The 27,967-nt window shown below is 37.2% G+C and overlaps 1 protein-coding gene across 1 annotated transcript; it reads left to right on the forward strand.

Annotated features, from left to right (window-relative positions):
• The first annotated feature begins 253 nt into the window (after nt 1-253).
• On the forward strand, nt 254-27,174 carry LOC136766618 (clavesin-1). The gene is made up of 6 exons (XM_066720215.1): nt 254-426; nt 2,568-3,157; nt 6,645-6,819; nt 16,193-16,303; nt 19,523-19,755; nt 24,992-27,174. The coding sequence occupies exons 2-6, from the start codon at nt 2,769-2,771 to the stop codon at nt 25,074-25,076; spliced, it is 993 nt and encodes a 330-aa protein (XP_066576312.1). The 5' UTR covers nt 254-426; nt 2,568-2,768; the 3' UTR covers nt 25,077-27,174.
• Nucleotides 27,175-27,967: the final 793 nt, after the last annotated feature.

Genomic DNA, 27,967 nt, shown 5'->3' on the forward strand with positions numbered 1-27,967 from the left:
CTTTGATCCACACAAACACAGGGAATTCTTTCAAGTCTAGTTTTCTCTGTCGTTTTCAGTTGCAGTACTCTTTGACGCTTATAGCTGCAATGGGGGTGCTTTACTTTATTCATTATAAATCTATGTATATATTCAATCACATGGGAGGGTCATATATGTATCACCATGAATAACCTAAGGAGGCGATTGCCTTCTAGCTTTCTTAGGACCTAGAAGAGATTTGGCACCGTATGGGAGGACTGAAGGCGCACAGCTCACGCCTCCTACTGAATCAGAGTCACACCAAAGAGCTTCGGCGTCCTTGGGAAAATCTAACGTCAGGAAAAAGTCATCTGTGCTCTCCTTGCATAATGGGATTAGTATGACATACCTACCGCGTTCAACATAATTAAACAACCGCGATAGTCATCAAGAGCTGAGCAGAAGGTAAGACATCGGTGTTTGTGTGGAAATCATACGTGTGGGTACCATTGCAGCAAACGGGGATTTGTTCTGCCTGCAGAGCCGTTCAGCACCTCTCGCCGCGGACAGCTCTCATCCGCACTCCATCTGCAACTCTCCATCCCTCCATCCTCCACCCCTCCGTGTAGCGACGCCAGAGTGCATGAGATCTCGACATCGTTGTGTTTAGTCCTGCTTGATGTGTTAATGCATGCTGATGGATTTTAAAAAAAGAAACACGAGTGCAATGTCGTTTTTTTTTCTTGGTTTTTGTCTGTGTGTATTTCTTAAAATCAGAGGTCAATTGAAGCGATTCAGACATAACGCACCATTATGGGATACAAAGAAAAGTTTTGGCCACTGAGGTGAAACCGGAGACTGGGACAGAATCGTGCAGCTTTATTCACAGATTAAATGAGCAGATGGCCATGCAATGGTCGAAGTTGTATAGCTGCGTCTTCCAAATGTGTCGTCAACCGGACACCTTGTAGTAGATAGGACACTGAAAAAGGCAATAGTAAGTATTTCGGATCTGGTATAACACATTTATTTGAATCACCTGCCACTCCACACTGTCTGCCTCTTCTGAACCATATGCCCAATTTAAATGAACGTCATTGCACAATTCAATATTCACATGGCGTGTTTTTGATAGATCAAATCACAATGCAACTGATTACTCTGAGAAACAAGTATCGGGTATATACATACCATACAATCAAAAGTGTAAATTGTATGCACGTATTTCACCATAGGGACAGAACTCAATTATGTTTGCACTTGTTAGCTCAGTTCTACTAGGATGTAGTATTATTGTAATTTGCACTGATAGTATTTACTGCACTTTGTAATGTGTTGAAAGTCGCCTTGGGCAAGGGCATCTGCTAAGACATCAATATTTATAATAATTACTTGTAATACATTTAAATATATGGCACAATTTAAAACACTTAAACTGCCTTTAAGCAATGGTTCTCGGTTGAAACTGCTCACAATAGATCAATCGATAAATAGACTAGACAAGTTGCAACGTTTCTGGTATTTAATTTACTGTTGGTAACACAAGCATAAAGCCATAGGTTGTTTCCATACTTTTTATTTAACGTATTATAAATACCTTCTTGAACGTAATCACAACGTGGCTCTGAAATGTTTAAATTGCTTCGTATTTTATTGTTTTAAGAAAAACTAAAAACAGAGCCAATATGTTGGCAGAAGGAGCATATCAGAAACACGTATTGATGGGTATTGTACAGTATTTCGCTGTATGCCATTTGCATAATTTCAGTCATATCTTAAATAATATAATCAGGACCTGTCTTGCTGATGAGTAGTGACAGATGTTTGAAAATACATCTGAGGACTCCAAGTATAGCAATATACCCCAAGGGAAGCAACTTGTGGTTGAAGGGTTTGATTTTCAACAGGATAATGACTCTAAAACACATCCATTCTAACCCAGATTACTTAAATTGGTTAGATGTATAAGAAGTTTTGAAACGGATGCAGTGGTTTTGTCAGTCCCCTGACTTTAATCCCACTGAATTGCACTGGGATGATCTTGACAGTATAATGAGAAAGACTTCAACCAGCATAAAACATTTGGAGTATAATGCCAGAGATGCATATTTTGAGAATTTCAACAAAATTCAGTAAGAATATCAATATTAATATGTCTTTCTTGTTTCACAGAAACATTGTCCACATCTACATTATGGTATTTAAATGATCCCCATTCCCTTGATAGGTTTTATGTTCTGTCTTACAAATTAAAATAGGAAGTTATGATTCACAGTAATGTTTTTTTTTTTTTTAAGCATTTGGAATTTTAAAATCATTTGAGCCCCTGATGGGAGTACAGTCTACAACTCACGTGTAAATCACAAAGTAACAGTTTTCATTCCTGTTCCTATACTATACATTATGTCCCGCTTCTGTTCAGTGGCTTCATTAAGTATTGACTGGGTTTGGAATAGTTTTTGAGCAAGGTGTGCATCTTTGTGATATGAGCAAATTGCAAAGATGTCTGCCTGTGTAATTGGTTGAAACTGTATGAACTGTTTGTAATTTAGTTAACTTCTTAATGGCAAATTTTGTTGTATTTACTTCTGTTGTCCACATTGTAGGGACAGGCATGCGGTGGATTTGGCTGGAGTCAAGCTAACCTCTTTCATATTGAGAAAATGATCATCTGATATTGGCCAGCTTTGGGGATCTGTACACCGAATCTTTCCAACAATGCACAGAACCTTATCTATACCTGGATGTTAATGTAAAGCCTTGTGCCAGTGAATACTAACGAGTGGAGTTACCCTGCGAGTAACAAAATGACCCATTTACAAGCTGGACTTAGTTCTGAGACTATAGATAAAGCTCGTTTAGAACTGAACGAGAACCCGGACACCCTGCACCAGGACATCCAGCAGGTCAGGGACATGGTTATTACCCGACCTGATATTGGATTTCTGCGCACAGATGACGCTTTCATTTTGAGGTTCCTCAGAGCAAGGAAATTTAATCAGCTGGAGACCTTCAAACTGCTGGCCCAGTATTTCCAATACCGTCAGCAGAATCTGGACATGTTTAAAAGCTTTAAGGCAGATGACCCAGGGATCAAGCGTGCCTTGATGGATGGCTTCCCAGGTGTCTTGGAAACTCTTGATCAATATGGCAGGAAGATCCTCATCCTCTTTGCTTCCAACTGGGACCAGAGTAGGTAAATGTTTACATTGTATTTATTATGTGTTGAGTCTTCAAAGAATATTCGGATCCCTCAATGCTGACACAAGGCATTTACTGCTTAGGGACTCACATGAAAAAGACTACATTTAAAGTCTATATCATGATCAGGGGGAAAACACAGGAAAATGTGGATTTTTGTTCTGATACAATTAATAGATGCTTGAATGGCTACACAGTTTTCCCCATATTGATAATCACTAATTCCTCTCACAGCTTTACCGCTAGGCAGACGAAACTCTTTACAAAACATTTAGGATACAGTTCCTTTGCCCATTTCCTGTAATCAATGATTATTCTCTCCATATTCTTGTGCTGAACAGTGAGGTCCCATCATGGTCCTAAAGCCCCAATACATTATTATTTTGTTCCAACAATCATTAACTCTTTCCATAGATTTTGTGCTAGACAGATGAAACTTTGCTTGTTCTTTTTTTACCTGATGTCATCAATACGTATTGGTGAATGCTCTTGACATTCGGAACACAGTCCAGCAGTGTATTGGTAGTATAAACATATACGTGAGTATAATATGTTGATCAAACATGAGGCTCCTAAGACTGTAAAGTGCAGTGTAAGCACATGGGACATCCTTATTCATAGACAACAGGTAAGATTCATGCACACACACAAATAATAACACAAATACTCTCACACACACACACACACACACACACATTCCCTGAGAAATCATGGCTTTGGGTTTGTGTGTAGTAATTACAGTGCCAAAGCTTGCAAACAACTAACTATTCAATAATATGGAGGCATTTTGGCTGTCCCTTAGTCCCTTTATCCCCTACAACACTTGTCCCCTACCACAGTTTGTTGTCACCTAATTACACATTTTGTTTTCTATTAAACATTTAGTATAGTGTGGTGTACCATGGTGAAATCACAGTAAAGTGTAGTTTAGTCTACTGTGGTATAAACACAGTACAATGTAGTGTGGTGTACCTTGGTATAAAACCAGTAAAATGTATTGTGGTCTTTTTGTATTTATTTTGAAATATAATGATATACAGTACCTCTGTCTGTTCTCTACAAAGTAAAGCTCACTCTCCACTCTATCTGCTGTTACAGTGCTGTCCATTTCCAACTGATTACACAGCCGCAGTCGTGACAGGAAAGATAAGGAGCCAGCCCTGTTCTCACCCACTACACTGATTGAATTCGGCTGAAGTGCGGGACACTTGCTTCACGTGCAGACAAATTGTAGTTCATATCGAAATGCTATCAGAAATTCATTTTTATCTGTGAACATCAATGATTGCTTTTAAATCCAAAATATTCTGCTGTAGTAAATTCAGAAATTCACAATTGCAGTTAGACTGTTATTCAGTAGTCCAAATCAAATGATGGATGAGAAACAAATATTCATTTTATGGTCATATTTGGGTTTTAAAAATACCCAATATAGTTGTATCCTGTATTTTGTATAGAACAGTCCTGCTTGGATATTGAACACCATCATGAAGCTTTAACTTACTGTCAGCCCAACTCAAGGGATGCAGGACTCTCAGCTTCATGTGTCTTACACTGCTGAACTGCAGCACAAAACACCCCTACGCTGTCTCCCCCTTCCCTTGACCACCTGCTGTCACATTATCCATTATCCTTCAACCACTAAATAAGAGTGGCCCTTTCAAGACAATAATATAAAAGTGCCAAACATGATTAAGAGTTTCATTTTTTAATCTTTCTTCAACAGCTATGTAGAAATGCTGTGTCTCTTTGATTATTTCAATGTTCCAAATAACCTACCCAAAGATGTATTTATAGTTATATAGTTATAGCAGTAATTAATAGAACATTATAAAACAAATACAAATTTAATTCACTATGGAAATCCACTTTCTTGTCAAAATGTTACAGGCATAAAAGACCACCTGCTGAAGCTGCCCTTTGTGTGCTTGGAAAATGTTTATATTGATAGGTACTGAATGTTAGAGCTCCATAGGGTTTATGTGAAAAAGATTAATTGGAATCCAATTAAAAAAACAGTGTGAATGTTAGGTTTCACCTGCATACTGCTAACCCTACTTATTATAGGTATTAAATACCATATAGTTGAAAAATGTAAAGCAATATTGCAATGTTATGATGATAGAACCCAGTAAACACCAATGGCTAAAGAGTTATCTTGCATTCTGTATTTAGAAGATCATTTTGTTGCAAATATGCTGTCATATTTTGCTGAATTTTGTAACTGCAGCGAATGAGAGTTAGGAGCTTTAAGAGTACAAGACTGTGTGAGATTGGGGTGCTGCAGTAAAAAAATCAGATCAGAATATAAACAGACAGCAGATTACAGACAGATCGGAACCTGCATATAATCCTCTTTCCATTTGAAGTCAAGATTGAATAATATTACACTCAGGAGATTATGATGCACTGCTATATGTAGCCAAACAGATATTGTAATATTGTAGAGCTTTAAGGATATGTAATAATAATAATAATAATAATAATAATAATAATAATAATAATAATAATAATAATAATATGTTCCACATTTGAGCATTTGGTGTTGTTACAGTTGTCAGTCATTTGAGTAATGGCAGAGGGACAGAAAGAAAAAGGAGGTGAAAGGTCAAGGGGCTGTGATGTGTCAAGGCAAGCTCTTAACAAAGAGAATTTTAATGGGAAAATGAATTTCCATGGGATTCAACTCCAGATAAAAAACTAATGCTATAAAACAGATGGTTTTTGACCCTCTTTCAGATATTTCCCTCGTTTTATAATGCATTTATTTATATATTCATTAGGCAGTATCTATTTAAGTTTTTTCCCCTGCGTTTAGAGGGACAGTCTGATCTAGGCAGGGTCTTGGTCGTGCCATACACTTTCCACTCCATAATCCATAATCCTTTTGAACATGATCGTAGAGATATTCAGGCCTTTCATATTTTGTTATACCCATCACCCGATCTGTGCATTTCAACTACTGTGTCCTGGAGCTATTCGAAAGCTCATGCTTGAGTCTTTGTTTTGAAATGCACTACCCAGCAGAGGGAACCTACAGGAACTGCTGAATTTATCCTGAAATCATGTGAATCACTGCAATGTAACACAAGTGGGGGCCACTTAACTTGGTGAGTGATTTGAAGGGGATTGCTTACACCTGAGCTAGTTTAGTATTGCTATTACCAGAGGGGTGAACAGCTTTCCAAATAAGCTTTTTCAGTTTTTATTTAAAAAAAAAAATCCTACAAATTTCTAGAATATTGTTTCACCTGGAATTTGAGGTGTAGGATGCATATATATATATACATCCTACATATATATATATATATATATATATATATATATATAAGGATTTGAATGCTTGCAATGAAGAGAGCTACAGCAGACCACACTGTAACTTCTCCTGGGGCTATATGGGATCTCTTCTCTGCCTGTTGTCATATCCAGTTTATTGATTTGAAGACAGTAAAGCTGCCTGCTCTGTCTTGCGTTATCTCCAGGAACTCCTTCATTGACATCTTGAGGGCCATCCTCCTGTCCCTGGAAGTCCTGATTGAAGATCCAGAGCTGCAGATCAACGGCTTCATCTTAATAATTGACTGGAGCAACTTCTCATTCAAACAAGCCTCCAAGCTCACCCCAACCATTCTCAAACTGGCCATAGAAGGGCTACAGGTATGCTAATCAGAGTCTGTACACTGCAACTGCCATCCCTGATGAGGAGAAATGCAATGTGAAAATACCAGCTGATTGAATTCCTGCATTTTCTCCTTCATTATGTGAAGCTCTTTCATTAAGCTACATAGTTCAATGCCTGACAGACACTTTCATCTACAACAAGCAGTTCCTCTCTTAGGGCACTCAAGTGGCACCTTAGCACCAGGGAACAATGATCAAAGCTATTACACACATAAGTGGGAGGGGCATATGCAAATATGAAAATTCAATTAACTTTTCCTTCTGTCATAATCCGCCATGACAAGTTTTTTTATTTCTTCCAATGACTTTGATGATAAACTATTATTGTCATAAAACAGTATAAACATACTTCATATAGTGTATATTAACAGTAAATCAGTTGCAGTCATTAGGAACTGGCAGCATTTACCTTCAGGTTCATATCGCCTGACTCTCACACTGCTATTGCTTATTCATTACAAGTCACACACTACTGATGCAGATTATGTGTGTCATGTGAAGGCACACGGGACAAGAGTGTGTGTAAGTCATCACACTTTGCTAAAGCACAATAAAATACCATTAATAGTAAACATGATCAAAATCGTAACAGCAATAGTAATATGATAATTACTACTCCTACTACTCCTACTACTCCTACTACTACTACTACTACTACTACTAATAATAATAATAATAATAATAATAATAATAATAATATTTCTCCTTATTGATGGAATTAATTCTAGGTCTTACAAAATTGTTTAAACTGCAAGGTCTCTGCATCCAGCATCTCCTTTATCTTTGTCAAACATAACACCAGCTTAACATTAATCATCGATTCAGTTTGGCCTGTTATTCATTAAACCATTTATGTTATGAATTTGCCACATTTGTTTTGTGAAAACCTTCTGTTTACTATGCCATTCCTTCCTTTACTGCCCCTTCCTCCACAGCCGCACACATTCTCCCATCATGCTGCATTTAGCGGCAAATAGAATAAGACCATATATGAAAATGTCCAGGTGAATCGTTCAATAGCTATTTCTTGAAACTGAGCAACAATGTTTTACCTTTAAAATCCTGATGTAGAATGTAGAAAACTGCATACATTGTCATCTCTCGGTTATGGTTTCAGTTGGTCAGTTAATTTCTTCCTTTCAATGAAGGCCTGAAAGAAGATCCAATTGGCCCACACACACAGACAACTCTGTATGTCTATAACTCTTACAGTTTTTAAAATACTAAGGACCAGATTTAAAATAATAAGAACCAAACAAGGCATTTGTAGGTATAGTTGAGGTCAATAGTATGTATGATCTTTGTTTGATACAATGGTGGCATTTAACTGCAAGTTGAAATTCCTGTCTCTCATTCTACTATTGTACATTCAATAATTTAATACGTGTCACACACTATTGAATATTCAAACAAGGGCTGAAAGAGGATCCTGTATGTCTTATTAGTCTCACAGTTTATAACACTAAGGAGCAGCTGAGCCCTTGGAATTGCGAAGGTTTTCTTCACTGCAGGGAATGTCTCAGAGATGTCATGTTAAGTCTCGCATTCCAAAGGCTATCTGATACAGGACTGAGCTCGGACACTTCAAATAAACATTGGATGACATGTGTTGATCCACATCCACATATTGGATTTAGCATGTTGTTGCTAAGAAACCAGATCAAGGGGGGAAAGTAATGCATCTTCCGAAAACCAAAACAAGGAAAATCATTTGGAGAAAGCGGACGTTCTGGTCCACCTTTGCAATCTGTTGTGTTCAGCTCTGACTGGACTGGCTTAGATGGAGTTATCATGCTTTTCTTCAACAGAACTGTAAACACTATCCGATTTTCATGCCAGTATCTTCATTCTTCATCTGATAGTGTTTGAACATTTGTTTACATCTTCTTAGATACAGTTAAAGGATTTTAGTGTACACATAATACATCATATAAAGCCTTGCTTATTTTCACACTCAAAGGCCCCCATATTAATTTAACGATGCAGATAAAACTGAGGTCAAATATTAAGCATACCCATCTATTTTGGCAATTTACATTCCTTTTCCCTGTAAGTAGGATTGAAGATGATGAATGAACAATGAGGAGATATTGGAAAATTCTTACCAGGATTCCCACTTGCATGTTTTAAGCAAGGAATAATAATATACAAAAAAGATGTATAAGTCATCCAAACATTATAATTAAGAAAGAAGCTAATGTGTCTAGTGTATGAAAGCCTGCAGCTTCACTGGTGTGTCATAACCAGCTCAGTGAGGAAGCCACTTAAGGAAAGCAGAGGTTCTTAAACACAGACATTTTGGATAATTATGTCTTCTTCTAATTGTGACTTTCTCTCAGCAGGAGCAGCGGGATCTGTTTAAGCAGTAGATGTGGCAGAAAAATAATTGTATTTATTGTACAGGGAAACAATGCTGCCAGTATCCTGTGTAATACTGTTAGATTGTGACACATATGTGTTGGCTGTCATCAAATGAAATGTGTGCTAACTTGACCAACTTGAAAGCTGCTGCTGTACTCTCTTGCTGAATGAAAAAAAAAACCACAAAAAAACAAGAATGTTTTTGTGTCATAGAAAGGATTTTGGCAGATATTGTTTCATTTTGGCAGTGAAAAATTAGTGTAATTATCAACCAAACAACTTGTTCCTTCTGGTGTTGTTTTTTTTTTTTTTTTAGTATTGAGGACAGCCCCCATCCTATTTTATGTTCAGATGATCCCAGGTACCTGATACCTAGCACCTACATGGCTGTAAAAATAAACCTTTTCTGTGTAGTTCATGCAAGGATATTGTGAGAAGATCATTAATCAAATTGATGGCCTTTTAAAAAGTAATATGAATTTTAAGTCTGTTGCTCCAGCTGTGGGTTTCAGCTCTTTTGACAGTTTGACATGGTTAATAGGAATTTTGGGTAAGGATTACATTGATATTCACTGGACTGTGTTTGATTGTTGTTTATGAATTCATCTGCACTATTTCAGTTTTTAAATATATTTCAGGGTCCAGTTAAATTACTCTTAAAGCCCTTTCACTTTTCCAGCCACATGCTGACATTAAACAAAAATGAAACATTAAGCATTTCTCTTCCTCTCATCATGTATGACTTATATTATGTAAAAAATGTAAGACAGTTACACAACGTCACCCATACAAATCTATTACAACACACTCTGAAATCAAAGGCAACCACAGTGAAGCATTGGTTTCGTATGTTTTAATTAACATACAAATACGTACTTCTCGTCTCTGATGCATGATGCAAGCGCTGTGTTTGTAAGTGACTGAGTCCAGCAGTGACTCCTCAGCCACCGCTGACTGAACCCACCTAGCACTTATCCTGATGCTGGAAAGGGCTGTAAATAAATGTGTCATGTGTGTGTACTGTGGTGGCCTTACCCTTGAATTTCCTGTATTGTTTTTATTTTGCCAGCCCTCACTGTGGTGAAAATAAATACATCATAATTCATATCCATGGACAAATACAGTGAGGGAAAAAAGTATTTGATCCCCTGCTGATTTTGTACGTTTGCCCACTGACAAAGAAATGATCAGTCTATAATTTTAATGGTAGGTGTATTTTAACAGTGAGAGACAGAATAACAACAAAAAAATCCAGAAAAACGCATTTCAAAATAGTTATAAATTGATTTGCATGTTAATGAGGGAAATAAGTATTTGATCCCCTATCAATCAGCAAGATTTTTGGCTCCCAGGTGTCTTTTATACAGGTAATGAACTGAGATTAGGAGCACTCTCTTAAAGGGAGTGCTCCTAATCTCAGCTCGTTACCTGTATAAAAGACACCTGTCCACAGAAGCAATCAATCAATCAGATTCCAAACTCTCCACCATGGCCAAGACCAAAGAGCTGTCAGGGACAAGACTGTAGACCTACACAAGGCTGGAATGGGCGACAAGACCATCGCCAAGCAGCTTGGTGAGAAGGTGACAACAGTTGGTGCGATTATTCGCAAATGGAAGAAACACAAAATAACTGTCAGTCTCCCTCGGTCTGGGGCTCCATGCAAGATCTCACCTCGTGGAGTTTCAATGATCATGAGAACGGTGAGGAATAAGCCCAGAACTACACGGGAGGATCTTGTTAATGATCTCAAGGCAGCTGGGACCATAGTCACCAAGAAAACAATTGGTAACACAGTACGCCGTGAAGGACTGAAACCCTGCAAAGCCCGCAAGGTCCCCCTGCTCAAGAAAGCACATGTACAGGCCCGTCTGAAGTTTGCCAATGAACATCTGAATGATTCAGAGGAGAACTGGGTGAAAGTGTTGTGGTCAGATGAGACCAAAATCGAGCTCTTTGGCATCAACTCAACTCGCCTTGTTTGGAGGAGGAGGAATGACCCCAAGAACACCATCCCCACCGTCAAACATGGAGGTGGAAACATTATGCTTTGGGGGTGTTTTTCTGCTAAGGGGACAGGACAACTGCACCGCATCAAAGGGACGATGGATGGGGCCATGTACTGTCAAATCTTGGGTGAGAACCTCCTTCCCTCAGCCAGGGCATTGAAAATGGGTCGAGGATGGGTATTCCAGCATGACAATGACCCAAAACACACAGCCAAGGCAACAAAGGAGTGGCTCAAGAAGAAGCACATTAAGGTGCTGGAGTGGCCTAGCCAGTCTCCAGACCTTAATGCCATAGAAAATCTGTGGAGGGAGCTGAAGGTTCAAGTTGCCAAACGTCAGCCTCGAAACCTTAATGACTTGGAGAGGATCTGCAAAGAGGAGTGGGACAAAATCCCTCCTGAGATGTGTGCAAACCTGGTGGCCAACTACAAGACACGTCTGACCTCTGTGATTGCCAACAAGGGTTTTGCCACCAAGTACTAAGTCGAAGGGGTCAAATACTTATTTCCCTCATTAACATGCAAATCAATGTATAACTTTTTTGAAATGCGTTTTTCTGGATTTTGTTGTTGTTATTCTGTCTCTCACTGTTAAAATACACCTACCATTAAAATTATAGACTGATCATTTCTTTGTCAGTGGGCAAACGTACAAAATCAGCAGGGGATCAAATACTTTTTTCCCTCACTGTACAGCAAGAAAATCAATATGTAAATAAATACTTCAATAATAATAAAAAGGTTCATTAGTACTGTATATAGGTCTTATTGATCTCAGTTATTAGTAGAGAATGGTTTGTTTTGACTAGGGAAGGTTATTATAAGACCATAAATATGTGCTTGTATAGTAATGTTAATCAGACTGTCTAATTTCAATTTAAACAAATACTGAACTACTCTGACCTTTGGCAACGTGACTGCTTCCAATTCCAAACCACTTCTAAAGAACCTACATTATTTCTGAATTTCCATCTTTATATAATGAATCACTTTTTTATTTACCTTCTGGAAATAGCGTTTTGTGCTTCTGGCTATTTTACACATGTTGTGTTATAAAGATATTGGATCGGGACTCTAATATGGCAGAATGAAAGAATGCAAACTTATTTTTTGTGTGTAACTGGATCAGGACACCTGATGAGATGGTACATTATGTATGGATATTAATACACTGGTATTGGCATTGAAGGTTAGAATCTGATATGAGATGAGTGGGGCTCCGTGTACTTATGCTGGAGATTGACAGAGCTGGAGTATTCACTGTGAAGCCCAGTAATGCAAAAGGACAGGGAAGCAGCGTGCCATACTCACCCAGCATTGTGTGAGCATAATCTTGTTAGATTTAATTTCAACAACCTGAACAACTGGTGAAATATCTATATATAGATGTAATTTAGAGATTGGCCTAACATATCTATTCTTTTCTATAGGTGGTTATCCATTGGCTAGATAAACACAAACCATGAGTTACCATGCATACTCTCAATACACTACTGTATATGCTGTATAAATTGCTTTTAAAAATAAAGCCTGTATACACCAGGACAGGGAAATGTGACAAAAACCATTGAAATGACAATGACCAGCTTGAAACCATAACCACTCCACGGTATTAAACGTAATTTAGCCACAAGGGATATATTCATCAGCTCGCTTGTTTCCTGATATTCTTGGTATGCCGGCTTTTAAAAGTGCTTAAGGGTCTGTTCTTGGGGCTTAAATAAATACCAGTCCAATTAAGTTAAATCATGGGGAGTAGTGCAGAAACATATCTGGGTGTATTCCATTTTACAAGTGCAGGTAAAAAAGAAAAGAAAATAGCAGGAGTAACTAATTATTTAACCACTCATATAATTTTTTTCCTATTTTATGTGGGGTTTCTTTTCACACCACATTCTAGTCATTGTACATGACTAGTGTTTCATATAATATTGCAGAAACCAGGATTAGTTCTGTCACTTCAAACATTAATAGAGTTTCGGTATTTGAAAAGTGATTTTGAAAAGCATGTGGCAGCAAGTCACTGTTAATACTGATACCTTTGAATCAGTACATCCACATTGTACAGCACAGTTCATTTGAACAATGACATCATGTGCCATTTATAGACTTTTGTAGGGAGACACTGTAATGTACTTCCCGGGATTGAGAAGTGATAGCTAATTTATTAGATTAATATCAAAGACTAGGAGCTTTTATATTTAATGACCCCTATTATGGCTTTCACATTTTTCTAAGTCCAAGGATTTCCCCTGTGGTTATAATGGTGGGAAAAGGTTTATGATGAAAATTTTGGCTAATGAAGGCTACTGCTGCAAAGGCTGATGTTCATTAGTCAGACAAGTAAACTGTATTAAATGATGCAGTTTAATTTTATAGCCACACTCAAGAGTTACTATGTATGGTTCCTCAAATAGGGTATTAATCATCCTTAAGTGTGTGTGGACTCCAGCTGTGTTTAGAACTTTTAAAATCATCAGTTTAGATAAATAAGTGCCTTCTATTAGTGTTTAGATGGAGCTAAGTTAAATCTGAAGTGGTCCTGTTTTATTTTTCTCCATCATTTTATCTGAAGTGTCTACTGCCAAATATGCATCCTATCATTTTTGTAGAATGTGCCACAGCAATATCACAATTTGGTCACTTAACAAACACACAACATACATGTAGTACATTCATTCTGAGGAATATCAACTGGAAGACAATGCAATCCATGGCATTTAGGTCAAACTAAATTGTTTTTGACCAGCATATTAAGAAAAATGGACCAATAGGAAATATATGCTAATTCATGATACACACAGGAACAGAAACAAATCTAGCCAATATCAGCACTTACAAGTGATATAACGTTAAACGGGAAAAGGTACCCACATGTGGCTGGTGTAATTCTTACTTTAAATTCTAGTTAGACCTTATATTTAAACAAAATCTGCAATTTTAATATACAATGAGCACACACATTATAGGAAAATGCTTCATTAAAGATTTAAACCTCTTTTTTCTTTACATATCCAATCATGCAGCAGCAGCAAAATCCCGTCATGAAAGCCCTTGTTTCGAATGACCTCAAGGACAAAGACAATAACAAAGAGAATCCCCTCCCAGCATTTATATATAATTAGAAAGGGGGAATAAAAGTGCACAATAAAGGCAGCTACCTTTTTATACATTGTGTAATTACTGAATGACAAGAGCGTCACATTTCAAAATTTAAATAGTAAGACGCAAATGTTTTTTTCTCAAATTCAAAAATTGGGTATTTAAAATGTGATCATAAATTGAAGTCCAGTTCAGTGAAGCATTTCCTCGTGTAAGCTCCATACTTCATAGAATTTTATTTCAGGGTGGCAGCAGGTTCATTATCATTTCTTTCAGTTTCTTTTTAATTTGGCTAAACTGTTAAATGGAGTTAGATATGGAATGTTTAGGAATATTTCCGTTCCAATTACATTACTCTTACAGTCATTCTCTGAAATAGAAAACTGTGTTTTGTTAAGGTAGTTGCTTCAGGCTTGCTTTTCTAGCCACATACTGACATTAAACAAGAATGAAATAATATGCTTTCCCCTTCCTATCTACTCTTGTGTGATTGATTCTTTAATTATATAGATGTGATCTTATTTGCAATCTGAATCCAAACAATCCACTATAACCTTTGAAATTAAAGGCAACCACACGATCTAATGTGTATCTCAAAATTCATGCATAAATTGAATATGTACATCATGTCTCTGGTGCATGCTGAAGTAACCCTTATGTATCTTAATGGATGGATCATTAAGGTCATTTTAATTTATTACTAATGGGGGAAAAGTGCTGGCTCTTTATTTTTGCAGCAAGGGATTTCAGTAGAGACCGAAGACTCCACTCCTGCATTTTAAATAGTTTGATTAAGTGACTTGCTCTAAATTACAATATGGCATTTTAATTGATACAGAAAGTATTACCTGTGAGCACCAAGGGAGCCAATTTTATATTTCTTAGACTGATCTGCCTTTAACTGGTTTATATTTTCTGAGAATAACTTACATAGCTTACAAATGTAACACGAATAGTTAACAAAACGCTCGTTAGATAAATTCCTGGTAATGAATGAGAGATACATTGTAAACCTGTAGAAAAGTGAGAAACAAACTAACAAACAATGCCATTTTTACCAGCCCAAAGAATGATATAAATAAGTCATGCATGGTGTTAGACAGTTATGTACAGCCCTTGGGTAGATGGAGTATACATGAGTATATACACAAATAATATACATATACTTAAGGAAGAAAATGTTTTGTCTAAGCTACCACTAAGCTCACAGAAACTTATATAGCCTTAGACCATACTGGTACTGTTTGCTCTACACAACCAGGAAATAAAAAGCATTTGAAACATTATTTTACATTATTTTTAAAGCTGTTTTTTGTTTGCTTCCTCTATGTATAAGTATATGAAAGAAAAGGTAATGGACTATAAATCTCACAAACCTTCATATCTAATTATCTATCAGTGTTGTTATTTGTGCTCAATTGGACATGCTAGTACCCGTGATATTTTTATTTCCCCGACCCAGAGTACCCTACCATTGTGGAAGGAATTTAGTTTTTTCTTTCTGTCTGTCTTTCTTTAAATTAACTCCAATAACTTGTGAAAGATGCTTTTATCATCTTTAAGTTGCACTAATTGCTAGCTCTCTGACAGCTAAACATGTTTTTCTGGAGAAACTCTCAGTAATGAGTTAAACAAAGCTGATGATGAAAAAGCATTGTTATCCAACAGGGCCACATTGTGACAGAGCATAATTAAAATATTTACGCCGGTGTGTTTGTTGATTGGAGGGTGAACCATATGATGCAAAACGTAGGTGGGGCCACAGCTTCCCTGGGCGTGTTGACAGCAGCATCCCTGTTGGCAGTACCTGATGATGACTGGTAATAGTACTGTGTCTCATTTAATTGGTTTCTTTGTCTTTTCCTTTCATCTCTGCAGGACAGTTTCCCAGCTCGCTTTGGAGGGATCCATTTTGTCAATCAGCCGTGGTACATCCATGCTTTATATACCATAATAAAGCCCTTTCTTAAAGACAAGACCAGGAAACGGGTAATTACAGCCACTCATTCTCACATCCAGTAGAGTCTCGAAATGAAGTGAATCCCTGCAACCCTTCTAACAGTTCAGGATATTGAGAACTCCTGTCTTTCAGAACACAAGCTGAGAAGAGAGGCATGAATAAATGATTCAGTTTAAGAAGGTTATTTTAGGAGTCTGAATTAAATACTGCAGGTAACATATTAAATATGAATGTATGAATGCAATTAAGGTCAGATATATCAGGATGTGGCTGATATGTTAACATTTTTACTTCTGGAATTAGACTAGAATTGATTTACCTATTTTGTCTTTGTGTGCTTTTTCCCATTGAAGCTATTCAATTAAATCCCAGCAACACAAAGAACAGACTTGGTAGATGTGTAGTGCAGGTTTTTAGAGCAGTAAGGATTTCACTTTTGCTCAGTCCTGGGACTGATCAGCCCCCTTTGAGATCTGCAGCGGGGAATTGAATGTTCAAAGCTTTCAGGGAGAATGGTTGTCACTATCAGAGATTTCTACATCAGAAAATTATATGGCTGAGGATCTAACATAAACATGCATTGAAATGGCTAAAACTGGCACAGAATTGAACAAAAGATGAAACAGAGAGACTCATATCTTCAGTAAACCAAGCAGTGGTAAGAATATGGTTGGCTGTCAAGTTTATTCTTCAGTTGGAAACAAGCAAACATATTCCTGGCAGTGACGAGATCAGATCTGATACACAACAGGACGGGTTCTGGGTATTTATGCTTTGTATGCATTACATTTAATTTAATGGAAGCATACGGTTATATAATTATTTTGGTGAGCTTTTAATAATGCTTTAAAATACATTCTAAGGATAGTATTATAAACTGTATATAATATTTCGTAGTCTGTCTGTACTGAAATGTAAAATTAAGGCTTTGCATTCCCCACAAATTAAGTTATAGAGGTGGCAAAGTGGCAGTCAACATTTAGATGTTTGAGTAATGTTTAATGTATAGTGTATTATTGTTAGTGAGCCAATTGGTATTATTATTAGTAGTAGTAATGACAACAACAACAACAACAACAACAACAACAACAACAACAACAATAATAATAATAATAATAATAATAATAATAATAATAATAATAATAATAATAAACATTGTCAAAACATATAAACAAAATGAGGAATGAATGGCACACTGTAAAACTCTTGCTGATACTGAAATATTCCTCACAGAATACTCCAACTTACAAAGGGTAATTACATATAGACAATCATATTCAACATTAATAATACACATTTGAATAAGCCCATGGCTCTTGAATAGTTTACTTTACTTCATAGGATTTCTCAAGAACACTTGATTGCCACACATAGGCTTTGCTACGACTTAATGGTTTTGCTTTAAATCATAAAAACACATTTTTAAAGTGCCTCCCTCATTTCCACATTCAGTCTATGTAAGGAAATATAACAAGGAATGCCTTGAGAAAATAGTCTCTCCTTTAGCAGTGTGAAGATCAGTATGCAGTGAATAGTGCACTGATGCCTCCTTTAGGAACACAACTAAAACGGTAATTTAATTGATGCCTTTTCACTTTGATAATGCAGGCCTAATCTTGGATCTAGTTTTAAATTGGATTTCAGTGAAGTGTGAATATACTACAGGACCTGCTCAGCATTGTCAATGTACAATATTGGATGGGATCATTTATTATGGAACAGACTGGTTTATATTTTGTTTAATACAAATTGCATTCTAGAATATAGTTGAGCTTTAGTGCAATTGCTCTGCCTTTTCTTTTTCAAAGTTTGCAGAGAATCTTGTCGAAAGCCTTCTTGTCTTGTTTAATTTAATTCAGTCCTGTTGGTGGAATCTTCAAACATATCAAACTTAGTATCTGTAGATTTACAAGTTTTATTTGTGGCCCCATCAAGCCCTTGACATACATATTACTGTGTCATAGTATTCTGGAATGATTAGATTAAAAACACTCACCTAAAGGATTATTAGGAACACCTGTTCAATTTCTCATTAATGCAATTATCTAACCAACCAATCACATGGCAGTTGCTTCAATGCATTTAGGGGTGTGGTCCTGGTCAAGACAATCTCCTGAACTCCAAACTGAATGTCTGAATGGGAAAGAAAGGTGATTTAAGCAATTTTGAGCGTGGCATGGTTGTTGGTGCCAGACGGGCCGGTCTGAGTATTTCACAATCTGCTCAGTTACTGGGATTTTCACGCACAACCATTTCTAGGGTTTACAAAGAATAGTGTGAAAATGGAAAAACATCCAGTATGCGGCAGTCCTGTGGGCGAAAATGCCTTGTTGATGCTGGAGGTCAGAGGAGAATGGGCCGACTGATTCAAGCTGATAGAAGAGCAACTTTGACTGAAATAACCACTCGTTACAACCGAGGTATGCAGCAAAGCATTTGTGAAGCCACAACACGTACAACCTTGAGGCGGATGGGCTACAACAGCAGAAGACCCCACCGGGTACCACTCATCTCCACTACAAATAGGAAAAAGAGGCTACAATTTGCACAAGCTCACCAAAATTGGACAGTTGAAGACTGGAAAAATGTTGCCTGGTCTGATGAGTCTCGATTTCTGTTGAGACATTCAGATGGTAGAGTCAGAATTTGGCGTAAACAGAATGAGAACATGGATCCATCATGCCTTGTTACCACTGTGCAGGCTGGTGGTGGTGGTGTAATGGTGTGGGGGATGTTTTCTTGGCACACTTTAGGCCCCTTAGTGCCAATTGGGCATCGTTTAAATGCCACGGCCTACCTGAGCATTGTTTCTGACCATGTCCATCCCTTTATGACCACCATGTACCCATCCTCTGATGGCTACTTCCAGCAGGATAATGCACCATGTCACAAAGGTCGAATCATTTCAAATTGGTTTCTTGAACATGACAATGAGTTCACTGTACTAAACTGGCCCCCACAGTCACCAGATCTCAACCCAATAGAGCATCTTTGGGATGTGGTGGAACGGGAGCTTCGTGCCCTGGATGTGCATCCCACAAATCTCCATCAACTGCAAGATGCTATCCTATCAATATGGGCCAACATTTCTAAAGAATGCTTTCAGCACCTTGTTGAATCAATGCCACGTAGAATTAAGGCAGTTCTGAAGGTGAAAGGGGGTCAAACACAGTATTAGTATGGTGTTCCTAATAATCCTTTAGGTGAGTGTACATATATACTGTTTGTGTTTTTTCCACTATCTCCAGATTTTTCTTCATGGAAACAATCTGAACAGTTTGCACCAGCTCATCTACCCAGAATGCCTGCCGTCAGAGTTTGGGGGGACACTTCCTCCCTATGACATGGGGACATGGGCACGGACATTATTAGGGCCAGATTACAATGATGAGACAGAATATACTCACACGTACAACGCACTTCATGTGAAGCAAGCCCTGGGAAATTCTGACAGGGAATGTCTTGAAAAACATATGAAAAGGTGAGTAAAACCAATCAAAAACAAAAGAGAACACTTTTTTTTTTGTCTTTGTTTTTGTTGCTTCTTAACAATTTCACATTGACTGAAACCCAATCTCAGGAAGTGTCAACATGTATATGAGGAGGAATTTAACCTTCTTATAATGTGAAAGAATTAATGTTATGTGTAAATGTGTTGTGTCCCTGGAGTAAATGATACAGAATGATGATTGGATGATTGATTTGCATATTATCAGTATCTCAGTTATTCTGACAATGCAAATGTTATTTACAGATTTATTGGATTGACTTGAATCAAATTAAAGTTAATAATTTATTTACACTGAGGGAAAGCATACATTTGCTGATTTTGCATTTCAGTGCAGCAAAAAAAAAAATTCACTTACATTTCAAAATACAATAAGATGGCGTTTATTGTCTCCCATGTCCATAAGCACAGTGAATTATGATTTTAGTGTTTCATTTGACTCAATAGACAGGAAAGCCACAAATTACTTTCACTGTTTAATTTAATAAGGAAGATTTTCAGGTGTAGAGGTACGCAGATCTTGTTTAACAGCAGTGATCCTGTACAAATGTAATTGACATATAATACTTTAGGGACTTCAATACATTTAATGTCAAGGTAGAGCTTTATGATTGTAGTTGCTTGCCTCTTCAATATATACAGCATGTTGAAGGGATTTCCCCTAAGACAGGCAAAGTAGGAGTTAATACTCTGCAAGGTGCATTGCTTCAGCAAGCTCATTTAAACACGACTCCGGTGTATGTGCTGAATCTAAATGTCTTGGCAAGCAACTACACCTTGTAAGAATGACATTTTCACTTTGTAAGCCTCAATTTCTCTGGTTTCCTGCCATTCCACCATTATGAATCACCATTGTTCTGTAATTTTGTATCGGGCTTCCAACTATAGTTGAGGTAAGGAAGCTTAATTTGTTTTTATCATGGATTTAGCTGGAGTGAAGCTTTTGTTTTTATTAGCAAGATTTATTTCAGTTTGTATTACCGAATGGGCAATAAATTCTTATTATACACGAGTGAGTACCCTGAGCTCCTGCACGATTTATGTCCCTCACTGGTTGTGTTATTGCTGCTGAGAGACAATTTCTAACACAGCCGAATATTTTATAGTTTCCTTTCATGAAAATTGTCGGTATAGATTATAAATAGACACAATATTATGTGGTTCTTGTTTTAATAGTTATGCTTCACAGTTGCTGGGGTGGTGCAGAATTAAGCCTTGTATTGTGATCTCTTGGGTATTGCTACACAAAGAGAAATATGAGCAGTAAAGCCATGGTTCTCTAATTCAGACGGTATTACAGGGGCTGTTCTTTAAACTCCAGCTGTTCTCAAGGACAACATGCCTAAAGCTCCCTCATTCAATAATTCCAGTGCACAACAAAGGATGGATAACTAGTTTAAGTATAATTGACATGATGTCCATGCATAGTTGAATCTATGTAAATCAATTATTCAGTAAATCAGAATTTTCATTTGACATTATGAATTTCCTGACATATTGTTGGAATTGTGCAGAGGAAAACAGGCAGGCTATGACATAAGTAACACCATTATCACTTTGTTATCATTTTAAGTGGGATCAAATATCAACCTCAACCTGCAGTTGCTCAACATTTTACAAACAGATCGTTTTAAAGCACATAATCCAGACTATGGCAAAACTGTTTTCCCTTGCATGTAATAATGTCTGTAAGCCATTTCTATCTTTCATGCAAAACCTCAGTCCAGAACAGAGCCTCTGGATAGGTTACTAAAGTGCATCTGACTGCAGGGATCCACAGCTTTCGGGCATTAGAAGGGTTGTTTACTGATAGAAGCAGCCCCAGCTGTTTTTCTTCCTTGCTTATTTTCACCTACTGACATGGGATTTCTACTCCGGCATTAATTTATTCATCTTTTTTTTTTAATGTGTCTCCTCTGGAAACACCTCTTCTGTTGGTGTTCAGCACAGGTTGATGACCAATCTAGTTTTGTGGCAGGACAGTTATACCTTCTCAATAAAATATTGAGAGATAAGAGATGAATCCATGTTCTCCACACGACTACCTTGCTGAGGTCTTGACACTGAAAGCGATAACATGCTGTTTTACAAACCAATATAAAACAGCACGTTATTCCTCACATTGGTCATCAACCAGCAAACAACATGTACATGTACATTCTCTATGTAGGTATACAGTAAAGGCAGTGTGTCATGTGTGTTTGTACAGAATGAATCTGTACACCGTCAGCACCGTCAGTGTAGCTGCTTGGCTTACTTTGCAATACAAGGAGGAATATAAGACTGGAGACCCTCTGGAGACCCATCCCTCCGAATTGAAGTAATTAAAAAAAACTGCTATTTAGACCATCCCCTTCTGAACTTGTGGTGTTTTATTAAATCCTGTGGATAATCAGGGGATGTCACCCCCCCCCTCCCACCCCGCTTTTCCAGCTTTCTTTCCGCTGCAGCTAATTAGTATCTGATCCTCTGTGCTTCGCAGCGCTGGAGAGCCTGTTTCAAACAGCCTCATTTGACCAAGAGGATTGACAACCATTTCTCTCTCGCTCTCCTCCTCCAGTGGAACAGGGGAGAAGTCATCATTGTGGAGGACTTCACGGGAGGCATAATCTCTGCTTAGTGTGGGAAAACACTGGTCACATTAACAGCTGCATGGTAGCTGCAAAAACAGCTCCATTAGACAGCGGTTGGGTTGTCTGGAGGTCAGTTGTAAATGGATTCCATTTTCACACTAAGCTTTAATTGACTGGAGCCTCGATGTCAGCTGGAGGGCACATGCAGTATCAGAGCTGTCAGGAAGCCAACAGCATCAGCTTTCTCCAGGTCACAGGGCTTGTCAGAACGGGCAAGAAAGGATTGTGCATCTGGAATCCGGCTGCCCTTCATGCTCCTTTGACAGTGCACTCCCTGCATCTCCAAACACAGAGCTGAAAATTATTATTTTTGACAGCACCGTGCACCAACCAGTACTTATGACCTCTTCAGCCTGAAAGAATGGGGTGGACATGTTTTGTTTATTATCCAACACTTTTAAAGAAGTGCCTTAATCTATTTTGTCTTTCAGTATACGAGTCTATGCATATACTGTAGAGGCTGAACTAGTTGTAGACATCAACATGACAATATAGAATGACACACACATGGTACACATCAATTTTGGCTGTTCCTGTGTTTCATTTGTGTCTCAAAGTAGAGACGTTTGCAATCTTGTGGTAAAAAGTAATGTGGTTCACTCACTTTATTGCTGGTTTGCACGGCCACGCACTATTAAAGCAACAACAAATCATTTTCTTAGTAAGATCTCTTTCCATCCAGCTTGGATGATTTTAATCAGCCCCAGGGTTCAAATGGATTTTAGTCTTAGTTGTACACTGAACAAGAGAAAGGAGTAAGCTAGCATTTAAGTACACTCCGTAAGCTTCTTGCGGGAGGTAAAGCCGGATAAAGCAGCGAAATGGAGAGATTAATGGAGCTGGGTTGCCGTGGAGCTTAGGCCTGCATTGTGCTATTTAAATGTGTTCTGAATTATTCTCCCAGGATAAAGGCCTGCACTAGCTCTGTGTGCACAAGTGAAGTGTCAGTGCAGGTCACTTATCAACGGATGCATGTGTCTGTAGCGGGAGTCTTACTCAGGGGCAGGTATATGGGATGCGTTTGACCGAAGGAAGATTGTCAGAAAATGGAAATTCATGGCGGTTTCATCGCCTTGAGCAATGTAAAAGGTAGCAAGCTTGGGTCAGTAAAGTCAGAGTCTAGAGGGGCAACATATGCAGAAACTAAAGACCGAGTACAGGTAGTCTTGCTGTCTCTCAGTGTTGTGGCTACTCTTTTTCCATCTTGTATAGGGTTGAACTTGAGGGCAGCTAATGTTTGTTGGGTTATTTATGTTTTCATTCATTTGAAATGCCAGTATATATTTGTTCTATTTTAGAATGGAAATTATATGTTTTCACTGCAGATATTGTCTGGCCTCTGAACTGAACTGATTTTGAAAGAGCATGTCAGCCAATCCCAAATGTCCATATTTGGTATACGTTTAACCGCAAGAAATGCTAGTCTGGGTTCAAAAGCCTTTCATTCAGATCTGTAATAACCATATTGTTTAATAATTAAACCACAGAAAATGAAGATATGTTTTCTTCTCTGGTATTGTATGAGTACAGTTAATCCCTGGATTATGCATGAATGGAACTGGGTTTGGTTTATTAACTACCATTAAATACACTGCTGCAGGATCTCATTCTCTATCATATCTATAGAGAAGAAAAAATCAAAGTAGTGCATTAATAGAAACTCAAAGTCTATGATATTGGGATGTCATCTAGGCAGTCTGTTAATCCTATTGAGTTAAATTACTTTAACTGTAAACCATAATAAAAATATTTGAGCAGAGGAATTAAAGATAGATTTGTAGCTTTTTAATATGTGGGTAAACAGCAATTCCCAAGATCAAAGCATTGTGATGCAAAACAACTCCCTATTTGTTCTTGTGGTGTATAGCCTGGGAATGAATAAGAAGAAAAATACATCACATTCCTAATTGCACGTGATGCTAATTTGATTTTGTGACGCTTTGCTCAGATCTCCCAGTGAAATGCCTAACTGTTTAATCTGCTGAAACCCAAGGGAGGTTCAGGTGTCATTCCCACTTAGGAATTCTGCTGCATTATCAAACATCCTTGTAGCCTAATTGATGTATATACCTGTTGCAATCATCCATGCATGATGTAACATACCATTGTGCCTGTGTGGTTTAAAGATTGTAACATATTCCAAAGTGGAACATGACATATACTTGTATATTTGAATTCATTATAGTAACAATGCTCTTTTGAATTATGTCTACATTAAAATATGCACAGACTATTTTACATTATGATATGCATTACTGCATCTCGTACACAATAGTTTAATATCAGAAAACACAACAGTGAATATATTTTTTTTCTGTGATTTATTCTGAATTGATTTTGATTTTCAATACCCATACAATCCAGATTGTCTTATTCGTATGTGCAAATCAATATTCACTTGGACAGTTTTGGAGAACGCCACATTTTTAATATCCTTCTTCATGCATTTAAATAAAGCTTACTTATTTTTGGAATTAGACCATCTTTGTGGTATCAAGATGAAGATGCCAAGTAAATCCACTGACTGAATGTTATCCTATAGTTATAAATCCAAGCGTGTGCATTTTCTCCTGTAGGTCTCAGTCAGTGGTTGAACCTGGAACACTAAAGCACGAGGAAAGAGATGATGATAACACCCAGCCCCTGCTAGCTCTGGACTGAGATGTGTGGAGAGACTAGGGCCTCCTGTACACCTTACAGTCTACAGCCAGCTCTCAGATCTACAGCAGCTACAGAAGTACATTTTCAATCAAGTCAGTGCCGGCTTCTTCAAGCATTTTGCTCCATTTTAGTGGCAAGACTGTCGCCAGCCATCAACATCTGTAGCTAATTCCAGTCAGGCAAAAGACTGTAATTTGTTTTGCTACAGCACAGGTTGGCATGAAAGACAAAAAAAAAAAAATGCTGTTTGATTTGCTGCAATGAACTTTCTTATACTGCACATCTGATGCTTATTTGTTTGCGGGAGATACAAAACTAATCCATTTCAAAGATTGTATGTTTAACGGGGCCTATACTTATATGACCAACTTCAGTGTTAGAGTAAAGGCAGTTTAAAAAATATATAATAATAAAAGGGATGTAACTTAGATAAAATATTTAGCCTTTTTTATTTGTATTATTATTTTTATTTAGGTTTGCAAGTAAATTCATCCAAAGGAAAGCCTGAGATCAAACATGCAAACATTATAAACATGACGAAAGGAGCATGTGGTCTCTTTTCTGATACAAGTCTCGCAATGTTAACTGGTATACTGCCAAAAATAAAATGTGTATATCAGATTAAGTTCTATAAAAAATTCAACCTAATTGCCAAACAAATTTGTCTGGGTATTTTGCTTAGTTGGTGAAAGGGCAGACATATAATAATGAAAATGTATTACTTTTTTGTCTTGATATGTAAACTGGTTGTAATGTTATGTCACTGAATTAAGATCCTCTTTCTTTCTGGTTTAAGTCACATGGCTGTTTTTTTATTTTTTATAAGCAGATCTGTGACATTGCTTGTAAACTTGAAAAATGCATTTTGTATGATTAATGTCATTGTCATGTTCTTTTTTGAATAATCACCATTGTAGCATTACAGATGTTTCATAAATTAAGTTGAAAACAGTGTGGTGGTTTCTTCAAACTTGAACAGAGATAAAAAGTCTCTATCATAATTTAGCTTACTACAACCTATATAAAGACTCATTTTATTTCTGACTAAGAAAAATGTCCAACCAGTATACAGACTAATAGAATGCTGACAAGAAATAACTTTTTTTATAAATATTTGAGCTTCACAAAAATATTTTCTTAAAAATATATAAAAAAATACTTATTATAAATGTGGAAAAACATACCTGTCTATGTAGTTACATTTCATTTGCTTGAGAAATGACCAATGTATGACACAAATCTATCCTTAAAAAAATTCACTCACAGTAAGATATTTGTGCATGGTATAAAATTATTATAATGTATTAATTTATTCATGGCATACATACATACATACATATACACACACACACATATATTATTTCAACATCAGGGATGTGAATTGTACTTGGAATACAATATTTTGTAAAATATGAGGCAATTCTGTTTGGTATTAAATTAACTTTCTAGCTTTAAATATGTTTTGCACTACACTGAGATTTTCTTCACGTTTATTGTGTTGTCATCTTGGCCTCACACTGTGCACTTCTATCATTATTGTGTTTCTACAGCAGTGCAATAATCTATATTCTTTCCGTCATTTGTGAAATGTCCTCAGTCATTTATCACTAACAAGCCACTGATAATAGATCACCTGAGGAAGATTGTAGGTGGACAAAACTGACTTGCAAACATGAGCTTTAGCTGTAATACAATAAAAATATGTTAGTCAGTGGACCTTCCTGGGGCAAAGTGTGTGAGTAAAACCAATATCTTAATACTTCAGACAATTAAGTAATGCTATGTATTTATCTTTTTGTTTTGTTTTGCTTTATTGTAAGGTGTAATGTGTACTTATTCCTTAACAATTGGAAGTAGGTATCAAAAAGTGAAAATACCTATTAAATAATTCCCCACAAAAAATGTGATTTTTAATTTAAACAACGTTCTTATTATCTTTTTATTTCTATCAGTATTTACATCAGGATTAGACCCAGTTTTTCTAGGCGTTGCTAGACCCTATTTAATTTATCTCAATTTTCTCCCCTAAACAAAATACAATTATGAAGTAACAGCGCGTTCAAACAGTCCGACAAAACACCGTCAGCCGCCCCTTGTATTTTCTCTCAGCCCCCCTAAAAATAATCCAACAAAAGAATCCAAGAATGAAGAAGTGACTCTGCAAAACACTGCGAGCAACCGCACCGCTCCCCCCCCCACTCTGTCACTGGAAAAAACACTGCCAGGACAACCCCCCTGATCCTGACCGTTTCGAATCCACCCTAAAACTTGAAGTCTAGAAATGCCCCTTACTATAACATCAGTGAATGGAAAATACTGTGCAAGACTCCCAGAAAATGGTAATGGTGATGAAAGAGAGAACAGTTGTCCCTGGTCCTTCATCATAGTTAAGAAAAAACATGTAACCATTGCCTCTTTCCTGTAATTAGAATATTTGTACAGCATTGGTCATTGCAATCCTAATTTGTGCCACTATCAGCACATTTTCTTCCAATAAATGAAATTCTGTCAGAAGAACATTATTGCCATGCTAAGCAAAGTGACTCCTGCATTGCATCAGCATTTAGATTTATCATTATTCTCAGTCTTTGTTCCCTTCATATATTTCCTGAAGGGTGTTGGCAGTGTACTGAAGACATTATATTCATGCATATATACATTTATTCTTTAAAATGGAAAAAACTCAGGAGTAGGGAGTTTTTCAACACTGAGAAAATATCCTCATATAAATGGGAATAGAGAAAGTCTTTAAAAGGAGAGCGTAGGCAGTTATTTTCCACTACAGTCCAAATTAATTTGTGGGATTCAAGGTCAGGGGCAGGTTGTTTTTCCTTTCTCTAAGGAGTCAGTGGTGAAGTTAATAAAAATACATCATAAATACTTTATATTTT

The sequence above is a fragment of the Amia ocellicauda genome, chromosome 2 (assembly GCF_036373705.1).
Source record: "Amia ocellicauda isolate fAmiCal2 chromosome 2, fAmiCal2.hap1, whole genome shotgun sequence".
Classification (NCBI taxonomy): Eukaryota; Metazoa; Chordata; class Actinopteri; order Amiiformes; family Amiidae; genus Amia; species Amia ocellicauda.

Excerpts from the sequence above, each read along its gene's own strand:
- LOC136766618 (XM_066720215.1), top strand. The coding sequence starts at position 2,769 with ATGACCCATTTACAAGCTGGACTTAGTTCTGAGACTATAGATAAAGCT. Across the intron at positions 16,304-19,522 it reads AAGACAAGACCAGGAAACGG|ATTTTTCTTCATGGAAACAA; the intron begins GTAATTACAGCC and ends CACTATCTCCAG. Across the intron at positions 19,756-24,991 it reads CTTGAAAAACATATGAAAAG|GTCTCAGTCAGTGGTTGAAC; the intron begins GTGAGTAAAACC and ends TTTCTCCTGTAG.